At 44.3% G+C, this 21,428-nt stretch overlaps 1 protein-coding gene across 1 annotated transcript in view; it reads left to right on the top strand.

Annotated features, from left to right (window-relative positions):
• The first annotated feature begins 2,824 nt into the window (after nt 1-2,824).
• The window catches only part of LOC126543108 (venom metalloproteinase BumaMPs1-like), a 42,650-nt gene continuing 24,046 nt past the window's right edge, over nt 2,825-21,428 (top strand). The window contains exons 1-3 of the mRNA XM_050190248.3: nt 2,825-2,998; nt 15,638-15,810; nt 17,892-17,981. Of these exons, the coding sequence (XP_050046205.2) occupies nt 2,905-2,998; nt 15,638-15,810; nt 17,892-17,981 (357 nt within the window). The 5' untranslated portion in view covers nt 2,825-2,904. The remainder of the gene's footprint in view (nt 2,999-15,637; nt 15,811-17,891; nt 17,982-21,428) is intronic.

Below are 21,428 nucleotides of genomic sequence, written 5' to 3'. Positions count from 1 at the left end.
AGTCATTCTCCTCTAAACAGCGTCGGCAGCACAAGAAGTCGCACAGGATGGTGATGACGATAGCCTTCAAACATGGCATTTATCCACAATGCATTCTGGAGGCCTGGACTGGCCAATCTGTAGCAATTTGGGACCACATTGTATGTATTGCTTAGAATAAGTTCTTCAAAAACTGGCGGTGTGATCGCCTGCAATTAACCACCGCGATGCTCGTACCGAAAGCGTCAATAGCCCAACGAAGCCCCCCATGAAAGTACTGATGACGGACACTATCTCACTACGTGCTTCCTGACAGTTCAATGTACTGCCGGCGCTGACGGGAATGATACAACAGACATGATAACGAGGAATCGAGCGCAAGGACATCTTCATCTGGTCAAAAAGAATTATTATTTGATGAACATAATGTATTACCATAATTCGCGCACTCAGAACAGAGGATGCGTCAATAATCGCGTGGTTGTCGGAAAACAACCTGTAAATCATACATGGCGTCAATGCCAACAAGGACGTGAGAAGAACAGTGTGACAAAGTTGCTTTGCTTATGCATTTGTTCACGTGCGATTCTTAGCTTACATGTGAAAGAAATGTCTGCACTGCGCATGCAAATGAAAATGACAAGATGTTGACCTCTGCGAAGGTTGCAGTGACCGAAGCATAGTTCTTCACCAAGCAATATGCAAAATGTCACTGTTCAGACAGCGCCAGACTGTCCTAGACATATACATAGGTCCACGACGACAAAAAACAGCAAAAGCTAATGTGATGAGCTTCATACAATTTATAATGGCAGGAAAACATTTAATGCACCGCAAGGAAACAAGAAGGAACATGAATGCAAACAGAAATCATCAATCTCTGTTCTACGGAGGCGGGCAATGAGGACACAGTGGTAGAGCTCCTAATTTGAAGACCGTATATGATAACCAGCAATGTCGACGACATGCATGGCATGGCCACTCGTGTTAGCAGTGTATTTGAACACATTGAGTTTAGTGAGTTCGGGAAGGCCATTTGCCTGTGGCTTCTGCGAGAAATTGAAGCGTTCCTGAAACGTCCTTGTCTAATAATAGTAGCTGCAGCAGAAGCTCTTCGATTGCACATTTATCTAAACTGGGTGCCGCTCGTTAGGCGCACTCTATCGCTAACACCACGTGATACACACGGGTTCGAAGGGATACGCGGTTTGGGATGTTCGCTGGCGGGTCAGGGTAATTAATGGCTGCTATGTAACAATTTGTTCATGCCGTGCCTTTTCTACACACAGCCTGAACGACAAGCGAAATCACGTGATCTAGGCAATATAATGAAGCCCTCATTAAAAGCCACTCTTAGATGCGATGACTCAAAGCTGATGTTAAAAAAAATAATACAAAGGTGGCGTGTGTGGGGAAATGGACAGCACCGGTTACCGGAAGAGGAGCAGCTTCCGCAGGCTTTGCTTGGCTGCAGTCTCTCAGTTTAGTTTAGCGTGTCGTAATTGGCAAAACGAAAAACAGTGGCGTCTACAGGAAAATTTAAAGACTAATTCAGACGGTGTGCCTTTCAGTGGGCGGAGCATTGCGGGCACCGTAGCCTCCGCACTGCAAATCATTGGCGAACGCTATCTCCATTTTTCTTGAAACAGATCGAAACATTTTCATTGCTGCGAAATATTTCAAAAACTGTATTCTTCCTTGGGAAATTCTTTGCATGACATTGATAAAAATTGTTGCGGGGCCCATTCAAAGTGGGCGACAAATCCGTGCAATATTTGAAATATTGATGCGATAGCATGTAGTTCATGAAGCCAAAACACCGGCGTCTGTGGCAGCAAAACAGCACCTGAATTGTCATTGGCTGCGATGCCATGTCACGTGAGCGCCTTGAGAGAGTAGAGCGGGTGAAGGGGGGCACCTGCTGCCACGCTGACGTGTCATGTCGTGCGTGAGAGGAGAGGGCAGCGTTGCAACGCCACGTCACCCTCACTCTCGAAAGCACGTGTTATCGGCGCGTCGCTTGTCCGCGCAAATTCTCGCTTGCATTCTAATTTTGCCTCGGTAATTTCTATAAAGAAATAAATGCATAAAAACAAAATAAATTACAAAGGAAAGACGTTGGCGGTAGTGAGTTTCAAACCTACCAAACCACGCTAGGAAACCGAATGTCTCGCACACTGGGTTGAACCAGCGCCTCCTAGATAGCAAGCCTGTGTACTCTGCCTTATGCAATCCTGCTACTTGGATCGAAATTTTCGTTGCCGTGCCCGCCATGACGAAATCGGTAACGTCAAAATCCCCGCGGCTTACTCGTGAGCGTCCTTGTTTTATGGCAGTCCAGAAAGGCAGCATGACGTCAAGAATCGAAGTGCACCGTCCTTGTGATATCTAGGAGGCGTTGACCAAGCGTCTCAATGTGCTCGCTTGCCCACGAACAGTTCATAACTCGAAGGACCCCTCGGCGGCGTTCAATTGGACATTCAAGCTTTCTCATTCACAGCCCTCGAGAAGTACTTAGGTGCCCTCAAATTCTTTTGCTTCATTTAATGCTTAATCTGCTGCGCTATTTTAGCAGCATTTTACGCGCAGTAACCAGCATTCGCGTAGAAGTCGAATGATCTCTGTTATTAAATGTTATAAAATGCAAAGTTTGACGTAGAGTAGAGAACAGCATTGAGTCTTTTTTTCTCCGTATGATTCTCTAAAGTTTGGCTGATGACACGTTTGACCTAACAGATTTGTTACCGTGCTAGTAAAAGAAAACCAAATCGCAGCACCTCAAAAAGCAATAAATAGCAGAAAGAAGCCAGTGCTTCCCTCGATTATTCCCTTCACGAGAAAAAAAGTTGTCTTGCTGCAGTCTATGCCAAGTGGTTTGGTGTTGCTCTTTCATGAGTGAGATTGTTCTTCTAGATTGGCAAACATATGGCATTCCCTTTGTTGCGGCGGGCAGTGTTGCCTCAAGAGGTCTTGTTAGTTTGCTTAATTTTTCTTCCGTACTTGACGAATGGCGGCAAATGTAAGTTACTTTAACTGAATTGATTGTACTTTTATAGATGTAATGTATGGCCAGAAATTAAGCAAATTTGCTAAGCCAAGGCAATGTTCCTGATTCACATGATGCTCTTTCCGTGCGGCGATCACAATGTAATCCGTCGAAAGGCGGGACCATGTATTGGTCTGAAAACAATCTTGAAGCGCTCCCAAAAGAATGGCTACGCACTGGCAATGTATTTAGATGAATGGAGCTTCAAGCTTCCTTGGAATAGCAGCATAACGAGGTGGCTGAAGACTTCGCCCTGTGCCTGTTAGGAAAGTGGGGGTTTAGCCTTCCGGTTGCAGCTTCAGCAATTGGAGTTTATTTTTTACAGAGGAGTTCGCAGTGCAAATAGACGGGCTTGAAAGCGCTTTACGCGCGTTTTTATGATGTCGTGGGAGCTGTAATCTATGCAGTGAGTTCTTTCACGACTGTGTTTGAAGTCATTGACAGAGAAACGTAAATTTTGTCGATTAATAAATTGCTTTTGGCCTAGTAGCTTAATATTCGTGTTATCTCTGCGTAGATAGGGAACACTCAGACTGTCCGTTTCTTTGGTTGAACTATGCCTGGGTGCGCGTTCTTTTTTTTCATATATATTGGCGGCAAATCAAGGGTTGGCAGCGGGAAAATATTATGCAGTGCGGGTGTATTACATGGATTAGAAAGATTACAAATACTTCTGCAATGGAACCTACAAGATAAATATTTTTTGAGAGGAAATAATGTAACGAAGTCCTTATATTAACCAAGTGAAATAAATTTTCAAATTACTTGTATGCAGTAAAGGGTACTGTCCGGCCTACTTGAGTGGCAGTCTTACTGGCCGTACTCGGCCACATAGCGGGAGTTCTAATATAATATTCGTGATTTAAATGTGGTAGAGAAAAGAATAAGAAAAGGTAGAGGTAAGATTCTGTGTTTAGTGCACTCATACATGACAACAGATATTGGATGCAGTAGAGCCCAAAGTTTATGAAGATTATGATATTATTTCGTCTGTTGTGACACCACGCATCCGAGCACACGAGGGATGGACCCCCTCCCGCGTCTAACCGTGCGCGTCAAAGCCGTGTCCGGGGAAAAGGCGATCCGAGCCAATGCCGGGTGTTTAGACCTTCCCAGCGCCCCGGCGGAGGCAACACTCCTCTTTGGCCTCTGCGTCACGCAGCCCGCACCTCCAGGGTGACCCACCTGGAGGAAATCGGCAGTCATCTTTTCCTGTCCCCCTCTTCAATCTTTCTCTTTCCTATCTCCTTTCTTTTACTGTCCTAACACATCTCCATTTCCGTCACTTCCTAATTTTCCTAGGAAGCTTGGGTTAACATTGTGCATGTGCCATCCCTTGGGTATAATATATTAGGTTATAGTGGAAATCTACGGTTGGCGCCTGCAGCCTTACGCGTCAAGTGCTGCAGCTTCCCCAAGTTGGGCACCATCTTGGGTGGCTGCTATTGCTGCCGAATAGAAACCGAAGTACTATGGGAACACTCGCATTTCCCCGCATGCTTGATCGTCACGCTCAGAAGAGGGAACGTACCGATGACTTAAGCACATGCTTCAACCGAACAAAAGAGGCCTATCCAAAATACCATGTACACAGTGAGAGCTCTGAAAAACAGGCCAGATTCATTACACCGTACATAGTTTGCGATTTCTTTGACCGAAGCCTTAGGGTCAGGTTATAAAGTGACGAAACTGGTAAGTGGAGTCCTTCTTCTTGAGATTCATCAGAAACTACAGTACGTGAAGCTAGGCAGTCTAGTGACATCTGATAACATTCCAGTTTGTGTTACACCACACCGACCTATGAATTGCTCACGCGGAGTCGTGTCAGAGGCAGACCGCCCAGAATTGTCAATAGCTGAACTCCTGGAAGGGTAGACAGATAAAAATGTCACCAATGTAAAACATATTATCATTAGACGGGACAACAAAGAAATACCCACCAAACACCTTATCCTAACATTTGTATCTAGCGTTGTGCCAGAAACCATTGAAACAGGATACATTAGGTTAAATGTCCGACCATATATCGCCTACCCTTTGCGGTGCTTCTAATGGCAAAGATTCGTCCATGGCTTGCAGAGCTGTCGTGGTAAAATAACCTGCGCAAAGTGTGGAGTTCAGGGCCACCCTTCCGACAATTGTAGTGGCACATCTCACCGTGTGAACTGCAGTGGTGACCACCCAACATACTCACGTTCCTGTCCGAACTGGAAGAAAGAAAAAGGAATAATCACCCTAAAAGTCAAAGCAAATATTTCTTTTAAGGAAGCCCGTAAGAGGGGCTCACGTTTCCACAGCACACATTATACTGATGCGGAACGCCGGGGGGTAGCGTCGTAGTGGTCACCGCCAAGTGCCCAGCCCGCGCGCAGGGAGCTGTCACTTGTGGGTCCTGCCCCCGGGGTGGAAGTAGTCAAGCCTACTCCACCCAACTAGCAAACAGGCTAGGCTACCCTAGGGTAGCCGGCCCCACGAAAGGTCGCGGTGGCAATCTGCGCTACGCGTAGCGATCTCGCAGGACCGCCAGCTGTCTCCAAGATGGACGCAGTCAAGGCTGCCTCAACTTCCCCGGCCCTTTGCAACGCCGGCAACAGCCGGCGCAGCTCAGACCCAAAGGCAGCTTCACCGACTTCCGGGCTAGTGGGCTCAGGGGTCTGGTCCTCCGAGGCGAGACTCTCGCGGAACTTCCCGATCGCAAGAACGCGTGTCCGGTACCTCACAAGAGGCAATGAACACTACACCTACCCTGACGGCGCATTGAGCGCCTAAGGAGCGGCGAGGCTCCCTAGACCGGTCCAGAAAGGACAAAACCCGCGTTACAGGGCCTAGAAAGAGATCTGTAATCTAAGGCAACACTCCGTTTTTGTACACGCAGCACCAATTTACTTTCAGTATGGAAAAACAAATTTTACAATGGAACGTCAGAGGCCTCCTTAGAAACTTCAATGATTTGCAAGAACTTATTCACGAACACAATCCAGAAGCGCTGTGTACACAGGAAACTCACTTAAAATCGAAACATACAATATTTATCCGACAGTATGTTACGTTTAGTAAAGATCGAGATGATTATTTTGAATCATCAGGTGGTGATGCCATGGTAATTCATAAAAGCATAGCGTGTGAACGATTACAGCAGGAAAGGCCCCTGCAGTGGCGGTTCGAGTTGTTCTCCTAAACAAAGTTATCACCATTTGCTCGCTTGACATATCCCCAAATTACCAATTACACAAACATGAATTTGTGTCTTTTATACATGAATTGCCAGAACCATATGCCGTTCTTGACGATTATACCGTTCTTGACGAGCACGCAACCGCCTGTGGGGCGACTCTCGTATGGATGCGCGAGGTCGTCTTGTTGGACTGTTTCTTTTCTCCTCTGGTGCATCTATGGTGAATAAGAAGGAACCCACATATTACTGCCTCGCAAACACAGCATTTTCTTCAATTGATCTTAGCATAGTTTTCCCGTCTATGTTTCCTGAACTTGAATGGGAAGTTACCAAAAATCATTACGGAAGCGACCACTTCTCCATACTGATGAGAACATCCAAAGAAATCAAATATCCGCCACAGGCACCTCGGTGGAAGGTTGATACAGTCGGTTGCAAGAAATTCCGAACTCTTACTAGTATCTCATGGGATGATATGTCTTCTTTAAGAATTGATGCTGCTCTGGAGTATTTTACAGCCCTAATAATAGATGGCGCTTCTAAATGCATATGTGAAGTACTGTGGCATGCAAACGGCGTATCCCGTGGTAGAACGAAGAATGTAGGAACGCTAGTAGGAAACAGAACAAAGCGTGTGGGTTGCTATGCGCTTTTCTCGCTGCGGAGGATCTTATTACCTCAAAAAGGTAAACTTCCAGGGCAGGAGAACGCGCCGACAGGCCAGAAGAGAGAGATGGTAGAAGTTTTATCGAGTATCAACTCCTATACAGATGAGGCCACAGTCTGGAACAGGGTTAATAAGGTAAGAGGGCGACAGACATATTCACTCCCTTTGGTAAACACTCAGGGCGATACCTTGGAAGACCAGGCAGACTCACTTGGGGAGCACATTGAGAGCGTGTCAAGCTCAACTCATTATTCACAATTCTTTCTCAATTATAAACAAATAGAAGAATGCAAGTCACTCATACGTAAATGCCGACAGAATGAACCCTATAGCCGTCCTTTTAGTATTGCCGAGTTAAGAGCCGCCTTGATCGCATGCAAGAGCTCGGTACCAGGATCTGAAGAGTTATGTACGAAATGATCAAGAACTTGCACACTGACACACAAGTTACATTACTCGCACTTTTCAACACAACTTGGGCTATTGCATACCTTCCAACCGCATGGAAAGAAGGCATTGTGGTCCCTGTTTTGAAACAAGACAACGACGCTTCCTCTGTGGCAAGTTACCGCGCGATATGCCTCACAAGTTGCCTTTGTAAGGTATTTAAAAAATGATTAATCGGCGATTCATCCATTTCCTTGAACTGAGCAAAATGCTTGATCCCTATCAGTGTGGTTTGAGAGAAGGGCGATCCCCAACCGATCATATTGTACGTATTGAAGGAAATATCCGCGACGCATTTGTATACAAACAGTTTTCCTTATCCATATTCCTCAATATGGAGAAGGCGTACGACCCAACGTGGCACTACGAAATCTTGAGAGACTTGTCCGAAATGGGCATCCGTGGCAATATGCTAAACCTAATAGAAAGGCATTTGTCCAAGCGTACCTACCGAGTAAAAATCGCCAATGCACTGTCACGTCCATTCGTACAGGAAGCCGGTGTACCCCAGGCAGGCGTGCTCAGCTGCTCATTCTTTATCGTTAAGATGACCAAACTTCATGCTTCATTACCATCGGCCATTTATTACTCCTTCTACGCCGGCGACATTCAAATAGGTTTTGAATCCTGTAACCTCGCAGTGTGCAGGAGGCAGATAGGTACAGCATGTTTTGAACAAGGTGTCCAAGTGGGCACACAAAAATGAATTTAAAATCAACTCTCACAAAAGTTCTTCTGTTTAAACGCAATAGTTCTGCGGAAACCCGCATGGTGGAGAGAAGTAATTAATAAAGGGAAAATCTGACACCCACCCGTTTGCTACAAAGAAAACCCATACGGATTCCTCGAAGAAAAAGTCGTCCCGGACCAGGCCAAATTTTTCTTCAACTGCGAGAAAGAAAGTTCAGCTTCAGCCTCCCCAGATAAAATAACTTTGTGAGTTCTTTGTACAAGGCGGGGGGATCCCTAATGTCCGGTACCTCAGCGCCGCGCGACCCGGTAGCTACGCGGTCGACGACTCCTCGCGCAGCTCTGTGTGCCGATTCGTTAGGTTTGGATGGGGTGCCCTTGATCTGTACCATGTGAGCGGGGAACCAGATTACCATGGGTCATCCAGCAGGGCCAAAGCTATCGCAGCCTGTTCCCGTACCTCGGCCGCCGTCGTCCGGACCATCGAGGAGTTTGTGATTTCATAATGGCAGGAAAAAATTTCACGCCCCACAAAGCGACATGAAAGAACATGAATGGAAACAGAAATCATCAATATGTTGTCTGCAGAGGCGGGCAATGTACACACAGTGGTAGAGCTCATAATTGAAAAACTGTATTTGATAGCTTGCAATCTGGACATGTTTGGCATGACCAACCATGTTAGCGATGTATTTGAAAACACACACTTTAGAGAGCTCGGGAAGGCTATTCCCCTGTGGGGGCTGCAAGAAATTAACCGTGCTTGGAACTTCTTCTTCTGGTAAGAGCAGCTGCAGCAGAAACTCTTTCATTGCACATTTATCCAAACTCGGTGCCGCTCGCTAGGCGAACTGTGTAGCTAAAGCTATGCGATGTACACGGGCCCGAAAGGATACGTCTTTTGAGATGTTCTCTGGCTGATCAGCATAATTAATGACGGCTATGTAACAATTCCTTCATGCCATGCCTTTGCTATACGCAGCCAGAAGGACAAGAGAAATCACGTGATCTAGGCAATATAATGAAGCCCTAACTAAACACCACTCTAAGATGCGATGACTCATGGTTGATACAAAAAAAATAAACTTAAGCACTCCAGTGTAGGAGAAATACTGGTGCTTCTAGGTGCACTGAAATCTCACTGAAGAAAGAAATATTAACGGAGCTCTCTAACATAATTTGAGCAAAGTAAACAGATCACACTAGACGCGAGAAAATGCTTCCGAGAACAGTTCAGCCAAGCATCAGTGAACACAATGCAGCGGAGAAAGGGCAGTGTCTCTCTAGAAACCTGTCACGCTTCCCTACGGCTCCGTCAAACCCCCGCCATTTAAACAAAACATGACGTAATTACGACCTTACAGTACTGTGAGTCAGATGTTTGAAAACGTCACTATAAATATTGACTCTATCAACGCGCATAAAAGTGTGTGCAACTGTAGAGATGTTCATGATACATGAAGTAACACAAAAATTACGAAATACCAGCCTGTTCGGAGCGTCTACGCAAAAGTTCTCTTTTGTGCTTCCGATATTCTTTGGCGTGCAGCGCAGTGTGCAGGGAAACACTGCAGGCTGAATGAACCACATTGCGAAGAATTTGGCGAACGCGAAAGACCGACGTCATTGTGGCAGTTGCTCGTTGCAAAGGTGGCGAGTGTGACATAATGGACACCAGGGGTTATCAGAAGAGGAGCTTCTTCGGGAGGGTTTGTTTGGCTGCAGCCTCTCAGTTTAGTTTAGCGTGTCGTAGTTGACAAAATGGAAAACAGTGGCGTCTACGGGAAGATTTCAAGACTAACTTTCAGTGGGTGGAGCTTTGCGGGCCGTAGCCTCCGCACTGTAAGTCATTGGTGAGCGCAATCTCCATTCCTCTTGAAACAGATCGAAATATTCTTATTGCTGCTAACTATTTCAAAAGTTGTATCCCTCCTTATGAAATTCTTTGCCCGACATTGATAAAAAAAAGGTTGCGGGGCCCATTGAAATTCGGCGACAAGTCCATGCAATATAAGCAATATTGATGCGATAGCATGAATTCGTCCATTGAGCAAAAAGCCAGCGTCTGTGGCAGCGAAACGGCACCTGAATTGCCATTGGCTGTGATTCCAGGTCACGTGTGCGCCTCGACGGAGCATAGCGGACCAGAGGGGACACCTGCTGCGACGCTGGCGTGCCATGTCGTCCGTCAGAGGAGAGGATAGCGTCGCAACGCTGCGTCACCCTCACTCTCGAAAGCATGTGTTATCAGCGCGTTCATTGTCCGCGGAAGCCTTTGCCTACGTTCTCATTTCACCTCGGTAATTGCTGTAAATAAATTAATGCATATAAAAGAAACAGTTACAAAGGAAAGACATTGGCGGTAGTGAGTTTCGAACCTACGAAACCACGCCCGGAAACCAAATGTCTCGCATAGTGGGTTAAACCAGCGCCACCTAGATAGCAAGCCTGTGTACTCTGCCGTATGAAATCATGCTACTTGGATTGAAATTTTCATTGCCGCGCCGGGCATTGGCGAAAGCGGTAACGTCAAAATCGCCGCGGCTTAATCGGAAGCGTCCCTTTTCTATGGCAGTCGAGGAAGGTAGCATGACGTCGTGGATGGAAGTGCATCGCACTTGTGCTATCTAGGAGACGTTGACCAAACGACTCAACGTGCTGGCTTGCCCACGAACAGTTCATGACTCGAAGGACCGTTCAGCGGCGTTCAATTGGACATTCATGCTTTCGCATTAACAACTCTCAAGAAGTGCTTCGGCGCGCTCGAATTTTTTCGCTTTATTTTATACTTAATCTGCTGCGCTATTTTAGCGGAATTGTACGTGCAGTAACCAGCACTCGCGAAGTCGAATGACGCTCTGTTCTTAAATGTCATAAAATGCGAAGCTTGACGTAGAGTACAGAATGACGTCCAGTGTTTTTTCTCCTGTAGGGTTCTTTAATGTTTGGCTCATGACGCACGTGACCTAATAAATTTACTATCGTCTACTAAACAAACTAAATCACATATATCATTGCCTTTGTTGCGATGGGCAGTGTTGCCCCCAGAGGTCTTATTAGTTTGCTTATTTTGTCTTCCGTACTTGACGATTGGCGGCAAATGTAAGTTATTTAATTGAATTGACTATGCTTTCATATATTGTACGGCCAGAAGTTACCACATTTGCTAAGCCAAGGCAATATTCCTTATCCTCACGACTATTTTCGTGCGGTGATCACAATGTAATCCATCGAATGACGGGACCATGTATAACTGTTGTGTAAATGGGAAACGATATTGAAGCGCTGACGAGAGAATTGTCATGCACTGACGATTTCTTTAGTTGTATGAATCTTCAAGCTTCCGTGGCACAGCCTTAAAACGAGGTGGCTGATCTTTTCGCCCCAGTGTCTGGTGGTGAATTTTATTGCTTAGCTTTCCGGCTGCAGCTTTTGCTGCTGGAGTTTATTTTTTACAGAGTAGTTCCTATTGCGAATAGAGGGGCTTGAAATTGCGTAGGTTTTCACGATGTCCTGGGCGCTGTAATCCTTGCAGCGAGTTCTTTCTCATCTGTGTTAACTTTTATGGGCGGGGAAAGGTAAATTTCGTTGGTTGATAAAGCTTTTTTGGCTTTATAGCTTAATACTATAACACTCGATATGTAACACTCAGACTGTCCGTTTCCCTGGTTGAACCGTACTTGGGTGCGCGTTCTATTGTTTTCATCCAGATAGCCGGCAAATAATGGGTAGGAGGTGGCCAAATATTAAATAGCGCGGATGTATAGTGGGAACTGGATTAATTAGAAATCCCTCTCCAATGGATCGTTCAAGGTAGATATATCTTATTCAGAGGAAAGACAAAGCGGTCGAGCTTAGCTTGTGCGTTCTAGTCTGCTACTCTGCACTGGCGAAGGGGGAAGTGAAGTGAAAGTACTATGGTGATATGCGCATTTATGTTTTTCTAGTTTCCTGCACAAACTGAATAGGTCAGTTAGGTTATATTTCAAGTGAACTGAAACGTTGGTACGGATGATATACACGCAATGTTGCTAGTTTCTTAATGTAGTGGTTTCTAGGATAACTACTGAATACACCTTTTCTGCCTCGAGAGCGGGGGTCTACAAAGCGCGTAGAACATTTGTGCATTGTCTTTGGGGAGAAAGATGGACGAAACATATTCCTAAACAGCTCAGCCCGTGAAGTCAACGTGGACGTCCAGCTGGGTCCGCAGTTGTCGTGCTGGGTCCACTTGTCCGGACACATTGACATGTTTTGTGTTGGCCGCCTGGAGTCGCCATTGTGTTAGGCATAGTTCTTGCAGTGGAGCGACCCGGCTTTCTGAAATGTAGAGCAAGAGAAGTCGACGGTCACTTTAGCATACGCTGAAGAAGACGAAGGCGAAAGCCTGCGCGCTCACGCGACATTCCCTACATTACTTGACTTCTCATTAAAATGCGCTGTTACTACCTCTTGCTTTCTCCCACCAAAGGTCATGAGTAGGCCATGGCCGCTCTATGAATGCTACAAAAGCTGGAAAAGTGGTTAGTGTTCGAGCGTCCGCGTACCAGAGCTATGTTTTCTCGTATATTGAAATTACATTCACATGCTTTTGTGTCTGTAGGTTGTGCTTAGATTGTACTTTGCGATGTTTCTGGCGCCTGTTACTTTGAGGAGTTCAATAAGTTCAGTGACGTCTCTGTGCCACGCGGAGGGGCTGCATGGTTGGGGTTCGAAATGATTTTTCTCCATGCGACGTATGACGCCGATATCAGATCTTTGTTTTTTGCGGCATGGGGCCATTTGCACTATGGCCATAATACTGTGCGTTCTGTGAGTGGAAACGATTAGTGACGACGGAGCAACACCACGGAAACTGGGTTTCTTCTGACAAAGGGAAGGAATTGACATGTCGCAATGTACTGAGCCTTTCTCACACCAGCGTTTTGTTTGCTTCCCAGGAACAACCACGAAGTACACCGGCAAGTACGTTCTTACGGTGCCATGAAAGGAAGGCAGAAAGCTACGTGTCAACAACCGTGATACGCTGGTGCAGATATCATCAATAAATGAGACGTAGTGGATCAATACTTACTGCTGGACCGCGCAGAAGTGGTACCCAGTATTATCGTGTTATTGGGACATCAAGTATGAGCCACACCAGGCAGTTGTGACAGAGTAGTCGTTGCCGGAAAAGCTCAGGGTAGTGTTAGAGGCTTTGTCGCCCTCTCAAGGCTTCCCATTCCTCAATGACAGCCTTGACAAAGAGAGACAAATCACTGCTGATGCAACTCCTCCTTTGCTATCGGTGTCAACGAGTCACCATAAACGTAGATACAGGGAAGGAATTCTTCCACGTAGAGCAGAGGCCTAACCAACCTGTCATCCGGTTTCTCTGTGCTTACGCCATTCCCGCCAACCAAAAAAGGAAAGTCGGTGGATGGCGCTCCGGTTCATAGGAAGCCAAACCGTTCGCTTTGCTTACTAGGATGCACCTGTAAAAATCAGTTTCACAATCGAAGTGAAGCAATAAGTACAATATCAACATGTTATATCAACGTGTAACATATCAACATATCAACGTGTAAAGCAAGTATCTACAGTGGCATCCATTCAAGTAAACGCAACCGGCAATTGCATTATCCTCAATAAAAACTGAGTGCCCTTCCACTCTGTGAAAAAGAATAACCAGCGAATCCGTATTGGGATGACTATACTGACAACTATATTGATTTATATGGTTACTGCTATATTCATTGAGTAACGACACGTACACGTGGCTTCGTGGTTGCAATCGTCTTTGTCTCATTCATTGCCATAGTGACCATAGCTTTGTGGTCGCTGTGGTACACCGCGATCGACTGTACTGCTGTGCTAGACCGTTCTTGCAAAGGTTAAATCCGTGCACGACCGATGGCGCGCGGTCAGCACATTGACGTCCGTGTAGCACTCAATTCCAAGCCGTTCAAACAGGAAGGATACAACCCACTTGCCGTCGGGGCGTGCAAGGTCGACGACGCTAAAGTCGACGATTCGTAGCTACACTGTTGCGTTTTATTATGCTTTTCGACTTCCAATGAGAGGGAAGGAGCGCCGCCATCCCAAGTTTTCCATATGGCCATGAAGGTCATGTGTCATAACATGGTGAATAAGATAACATTCAGAGCGATCGCCGCGACTGCTAGAGTAATGCGCGCGAAGTAACAATTCCTTTACGCTTAGCATGCGCAAAACATTCCAGATCACTGACGCTTCGACACGCACCGTCATAGACTGGCGTTTCGGCAAATGCGTTCATCGCTCCGGCGCATTGATTTTGTCAACACCTCGCACACATTTTTTTTCCAGATCCTAGCCATAGAGAGCTTCCCTGTAAAATGTCGTGTTCTAGAGGTCCTATGTTTTATTCCTGTCATCGGACTATTTCATTTATGTTAAAAACTATAGCCAATGTCTTTCTTAGCGATATTACCACTATTTTCCCGTATTGGGCATGTTTAAAACCTCTTTCTTGGGCCGGTCCTGTTGGTTGTGCACAGCCGCGCCTATAAAATTGCGTAATTCTCAGGCTTGAGCTCTGTTATTGTTTCACGCATTTATTGTCTAAATCTAAGAAGATTTAGATAAAACGCATGGCCAGTTCGTGTTTTGTTTCATGATATTTGTTTGTGGGCGGACATTCTAAAAATGCTGAGCAATTTTGTCATCAACGTAAGACCTGGTAAGATCAACTTTATTGATAGAACGGCGTGGCGCTATAAGCCCCATATACGTCACGCCTATAGCACGGCATGTGTCATACATATGCCTAAATATATACCGAACCTCACGGCGACGCCGACAGCCAAAATCACTTCGTTGTCCATATATTTACTATCGCGATAAAACTCGCCGTAAACGTCGCCGCTGGTGTAGCGCGCCCTTCGAATATTTAGCGTTAGCACATCCAAGATCAGCAAGGCTTATAGAACCAGCGGCGTTTATTAAAGTCGGCGAGAAGGCGCGTTTTTCTTCAAATACCATGCGAAGTTGACAACATCGACTTTCGGAAGCTTAGCACCCTGCAGGAACATCGGCACGTAATCGCTTGAACATTTCGACTTGCGGTTCGTGGACATCGGGTGCCAACGCCACTTGGTGCAGCAATTTTCGCAGAAGAACTAGACAAGGCTGAAATATTCTGGATCCGTCGTGTCCCGCGCGCCGACTGTTCGAAAGGCATGAAATATACCATATGTGCAAACAAAGCGCTACATGGGCAGAGGTTTGTCTGCGGCGGCGGCTGTGAATCTTGCCCTCGCGGCACCCACGCGCTGCCTTTCCCGATCTCCCAATTTGCGAGGCAGTGGCGTCACACTTTGTTCCGTTCACAATGTGCTGTACGAGACAGATTGTCCGCGACAGCCAATATATTGAGAAATGAATACAAGCATGGAGCTGCGCTCAAATTTCGCATTAGGTCCTATCGCAGTCGTGGGTGAAATTTTTTGACTCGCGATCATCAATGTTAAGGAAATTGTAAGTGACAGGACCCAACAAGATGATTGTGAAAAACCTGCGCCATTTAAGAAATCGTCTCTATTGCTGCAATTTTGGTTAGGACCGATGCAAGAAGTGTTTACCCGTTGTAATGATTTGTTTCACCCTCTTACAGTGTCTCGAGTTCTAGGTGTTGTTTACCCGCGTCTCCTTGAAAGCCGCAGTGAGGATGGAAACAAGGTCATCAGAATAGCTGAAGACATTACGCTGAACCTGCAGAAAAGCTCTTTATTAGGAAAGGAGTTTTTGCTAAGGGCGTACCAAGGCGATATTATGGAACATAACTACGTGAGTATGAAAATCTTGCTCATTGCAGTTATTTCTATGCGCAATACATCGTACATATACGCAATTTATCGTACAAGTCTAAATTACCGGGTGACTTCGTCATTGCTCATTTCACTTATTAATGTACGGTAAACATTATCGGTTATTGTACGGATCCTTTTATAAACCCACCGTTCAAGTCTAAGTTAGCCGGTTGCATTGTCTGTAGTACTTAGAATTCACTTAATACACATAACAATAACATAACAAACTCGTTTACCACTGAGTTGGTTCAATCTGGTTTTTTTTTCAGTATCCGTTATCTAAGTTCCTGTTTACGAACTTATTCTATTGGAAGCAATCAATTTTCGCACAAGGTGGTTTGCCACTGCAGAAGAGAGTCGTGGCTATTTTCATGAGCTCTTCTGAAAAACTGGTGCAGCGAATCAGGTAGGAAGACAGACTCCAAGATAGGTGCTAAAGTATCGCCATTAGGGAAAAGATCGAAGCGTGTGCGTGCAATACTTTTTAGCAGAGAATGTAGAAATCTCGAGATTTGTTATTGTGACAACATATACACAAAGTACACTGAAACGAAACATCACACAGGCAACTGTAACTACCTTTTGAAACAACACATTGCGTGCCCTTCTGTTGTGTGTCTAAAAGCCATTTCGCGAGAGTAGGCACCACGTAATTTTGTTTTTTTATGCTGCAAAATGCTTCCAAAAGCGCATATTTTGAATAAAATGCATCACTCTATATATAAAGTCATCAAAATGTACTTTAAGCGCATGAACATGCGTCCCCGATTAACACCTTCCTAAATTATAGGAGCCAAACTCAAAAGTATAGTAATTCATAATCTTTGTTTCAACCGTATTGACCCTGTAGGATAAAAATGACTATCGCATCCATCTTTCGTAGATGATTAGTGACTGTAATATAATTAATACAGTTAGCAAGGTCTCCTATATCGGGCATGTACTTCATAAGTTTTGTTTGGTATGATGACTCTGATGATGAATATAGTGATGTTTAAAGTTATAATAGTAGGGTGAAAAAAAAGCATATTCACGGCATGTACAAATTCACGCAATTTATGGAAGAGCTAAACGACGCAAGTAGAATAACCGGGCTCCTCTATCAACCTTCCTTTTCTTTTTCGTTGAAGCGCCTCACATACCCATTGGCCCATGTCGGCCTTAAAGAGGTGCGCATACACTTTGGCACCCACCCAGTGAAGTAAGATGGCGTAAAATGAGTAGGACAAGGGTTTGATTCCGAAAAAAGACTGCTAATAAATCAAGAACGCAGTGATACACCTAATTTCAATGATTTTAAATATAACTATTACTATAGATAATGATACTTGCCTCTGTGATAACTGAGACAAGTAGTTAAGAAATATATCATGGTTCCTCAATAAAGGAAATCCTGAAAGGATGAGCGAGAAGTGTGTGAGAAAATGCCTGCTGTTACAAGGGTACCTCATGTTTCTCCCCCTCTCCCCGCGAAGAAAATACAGTAGGCTTCGCTATCAGGCCTATAATTCTGCATGTACGGCCGGCAAACTAGAAAAAAAGAATGATGAAGTGAGTAGACGACTAACTTAACCTCCGCTGATCATTTGTTTTTCATGGCGAAGACTAGGTGCGCACAACCCAGTTCAACCAGAGAAACGTCCTCAAGCAAACAAGAAGAGGGTCTCGCGTGATATCCTTGAGCCAATGATATTATATAATCCAAGCAGCTTTTGATCCGCGTTGCATTCGCGCACATTGCACTTTGCCGAAAAAGGTGACCCCTTTTTAGAAGGAAATTTAGCCGGCAGTCCCACATTCTCCGTATCCGGTTCTTGTCTCCCCCTTGTCATTGTTTCGAACTTGTGTCCATACCCATAGACTCCCATAAGAATATTCGAAAGAAATTTCTTGAGCGTCTTAGTTTCAGGATATAGCGAAGCCGATATTAAATATAGGAAATTTTGTTCGATTATCATAAAACCATTTTAACGAAATGGTAATAAAAGAAATATAGCATAATCGCTCAGTGGATTCATAAACTTCCTTGTCCAACCAATATTCATTTGCTCTTTCCAGCTGGACGGCCAAATGCTCGAAGAAAATCTTTATCACGATTCTCGGGCACTTGCGTCTGTGATTGTATCGGACGACGATGGGTTGAAAGTGGTGAGATGCCAACACTTTTTTACTACGGACTGTGGTGTGTTTCTGAAACAACAGGCGAAGCCTTTAACATAGCTGTAGTGCATGTTAATAGCTCAAACGTTCATAAAGTGGCCTATTTTATCGCATTGACATAAAAACAGAAAGTCGGGCTATTTGCCAATGACTTATTATTAACCGCGATGGAGACAAGGACACAGCAGACAGCAACCGGGGAAATGAACATAGCGCTGACTCTCAAATTGTCACAAAATTCAGTCGGCAGTGACTTTTCTGTATGCTCACTTCGTTTCTGCACGTTTTCTTGTCACACTGTAGCTAATGGTGAACCATCACACTGTCTCGATAGACTCAGCTAGTGTGGCCTAACGTTTTCAATTGGTGTGAATTGCGACAGGGACAGTTTTCTGTTGCATACGAGCCCAGGCAAGCTGTAGAATATACAGCTATCCAGTTGGTACATTTGTTTACGAGCCCAACTAGGATGTCCATTAACATTATTGAGATGAGGGTTAAAAACATGCAAACCATCAAACCCTGCCCTTACTCATTCAAAAGAGCGAGGTGGTACTTTTTGGCAGAAATTACATCGGTGGGAAACAGCGCAAATTTTGTCATCAACCCAAATTGAGCATCGATTGCAATGAAGATTGTTTATGTACCGGGTATATCTGCGAAAACTTTCAAAAATTTTAGATGGTTGCATGTGGCGGATAGCACAATTACAGTTCGATATCTGGTCAACTAGAAGAGGCGGACATTATTTTCACAAAAAATTAAAATGCACAATCGACTAATCAACAAAAATCACTCATTCAGTTTTTAACTAATTACTTCATAGCTGATATTGCAATTAACAAATTCTAGCCATGGAGCCATTATCAGGATGGCGCCAGTTTCGAGACATTTTTTACCCTCTATGACAAATATGGGAAAATACCGTTTTGCTGTAGCTGACATGTACGCTTAACATGACGATGTTTTTTTAAATATTTGCATAGTATATTACCAGCTCTTCTGAAAGTACTAGAAGCAGCCGTACCTACCACAGAAACATTTATGTTAAACATGCGCGCATGCATTTTAGAGGGAACATGTAGCGGCCTGCATGTTCCCTTTAACAGCGTATCTACATTGACAATGTACCTACACAAATGTTCCTGCACAAGGACATGTTGGTACCGCTTATAATACACGTTTTAGTTTCTAAAGAGTTTGTTTTCCATGAATAATGCACCAGGACATTGACTCCAAAGTAACACTTTTGTTTAGTAGTCTCGTTTACGCTTTCTCAAATTTGACTGATAATATTTTCCTGAACACCTTTTCTTCGAAATATTATGGGAATGTAGAGCCTTCGAGACTTCCGCATATTTTTATTGTTCTGTTCCTGGGTCCGCATAAATGCTAACTATTCTTAATTTTCTCTTTAAATAACTTCACAATTTTATTAGCGTTTGCCACTGCAGGTTACGAGCAATTCAGGCTGTATTAGCGAGTGCAAATGCAATGCTTCAAGTAAAACTTAATTTAGAGTGCTATTCGTGTACATACAGCATCTTATTTTTAATTCTAGTGACTGTTTTAACCCCTCTAAACATTCTGAAAACTCTAAGACGCTCCTAAAGATGCGCCTATAACTATTATAAGAAGACCTCTAATAGAGGAACTTATATTAAAATGCCGCCATCAGAAGCCATCGCAGCAGAGGGCGACGAGGGCACTGTTGCAGTTTTTAAGGGCTACAGAATTGGACAAGCGGCTGTAGCATGAACATATGTTCATAGTGCTGCAAGTGCTACTGTGCTGTGCGGTGACAGTGTGCGTCGACAGTGACCAAGTGTGATTGAATGTCTGTGCTCCTTTCTTTCTTTATCTCTACTTTGTTATCACTTTACCTCCCCCTCCCCTCTTTCCCTAGCGTAGGGTAGCAAACCGGGTCTTCCCCTCTTGTTAACCTCCCTGCCTTTCCCCTTTCCTCTCTCTCTCTCTCTCCACAAAATACAGCATGACTTTATAACGAAATAGTTTTATCTAATCACACTGCTGTACAATGCGAATTAAAAGAAAATTCTCGAACAAGTGACATGACAATCGATTACGCTAGATTGTATGAGAGTCGTGTAAAAAAGTCGCTGCTTCGTCCAACAGGCGAAGCACCCATTGCGATAGCGAATTATCGCACAGCTTTATGAATTAACGATAGTAGTTTTGTCGGTCGCATTAACCTGCAAACATTCACTTACTCTAATAAGCATGGTGTCATGCGCGCACAAGCACACCTGAACACATCTCACTCGATGACCACGAACATTCGCTGTCCAAACGCTGGCGCGAGGAAGCGCGGCAGCAGGAGCGAGCGAATTCACTTTCGTGTTGCCTTTCGTTTTTTTTTTGTCTCTCGTGATTACAGCGCACACGGTGCTATCAGAACTCGGAGCATTTTGTCCCCATCGCAGATTGCTTACAAGAATGCACCCGCGTGGCCGCACGAGGCCACTTCATACGCAGCAGCCGCCGGTGTAGATCGCCCCTCCGCCGCCCCCAGTGCTTCGCGCGCGACGGAAGACGGTACGCTTCCTCCCCGTCTTCCTTCCTTGCTCGCGCGAGATTGAGTCACAATCATGGGCCCGCACGCATGATTTCACTCGCACGTATAGCGTATGGGTCGCGGCCACAATGTTGTTGCAATGGGACTTTATACGGAGCATCAAGGAGACGCCAGCGCCAACGGCAAACATGACGGCGGAAATGTACCGGGAGCGTCTATATATATAAATATATATATATTTATATATATATATATACAAATATATATATATATATAATATATATATATATATAATATATATATATATATAAATATATATATATATATATATAAAATATATATATATAATATATATATATATATATATATATGTATGTATATATATATATATATATATATATATATATATATATATATATATATATATATATATATATATATATATATATATATATATATATATATATATAGATAGATATATAATAAATATATATATAAAATATATATAAAAGCAAGAAAAGTTTGAAGTGGCAGGCTGCCCGTCTGACCCAGACGGTTCAACAAGTTCGATGGTGACGCCCGGCTCGTCACCTACGTCATAGCTACGTTTTCTTGTTTTAAATGCATGCAGCATAGTTAACAAAACAACTGACCTAGAATTTCTGCTGCTTTCCCAGAGCCCTTGCATGGTTTTGATAACGGAAACTTGGCTGCACTGTGGGATACAAGATGACGCAATTATTCCCCCTGGATACAAAATGTTTAGGAAAGACCGCGATTCACGTGGAGGAGGGGTGTGTATCATAATAAAGAATTCTGTCCACGCGGCTCTAATTGATAGTGACATCCCTGAAACAGTTTGGTGCAGAATTTCCTTTCAAAGTGTCGTTTATCTAGTC

The sequence above is a fragment of the Dermacentor andersoni genome, chromosome 10 (assembly GCF_023375885.2).
Source record: "Dermacentor andersoni chromosome 10, qqDerAnde1_hic_scaffold, whole genome shotgun sequence".
Lineage (NCBI taxonomy): Eukaryota > Metazoa > Arthropoda > Arachnida > Ixodida > Ixodidae > Dermacentor > Dermacentor andersoni.
This window is presented reverse-complemented; position numbering and strand designations above follow the sequence as displayed.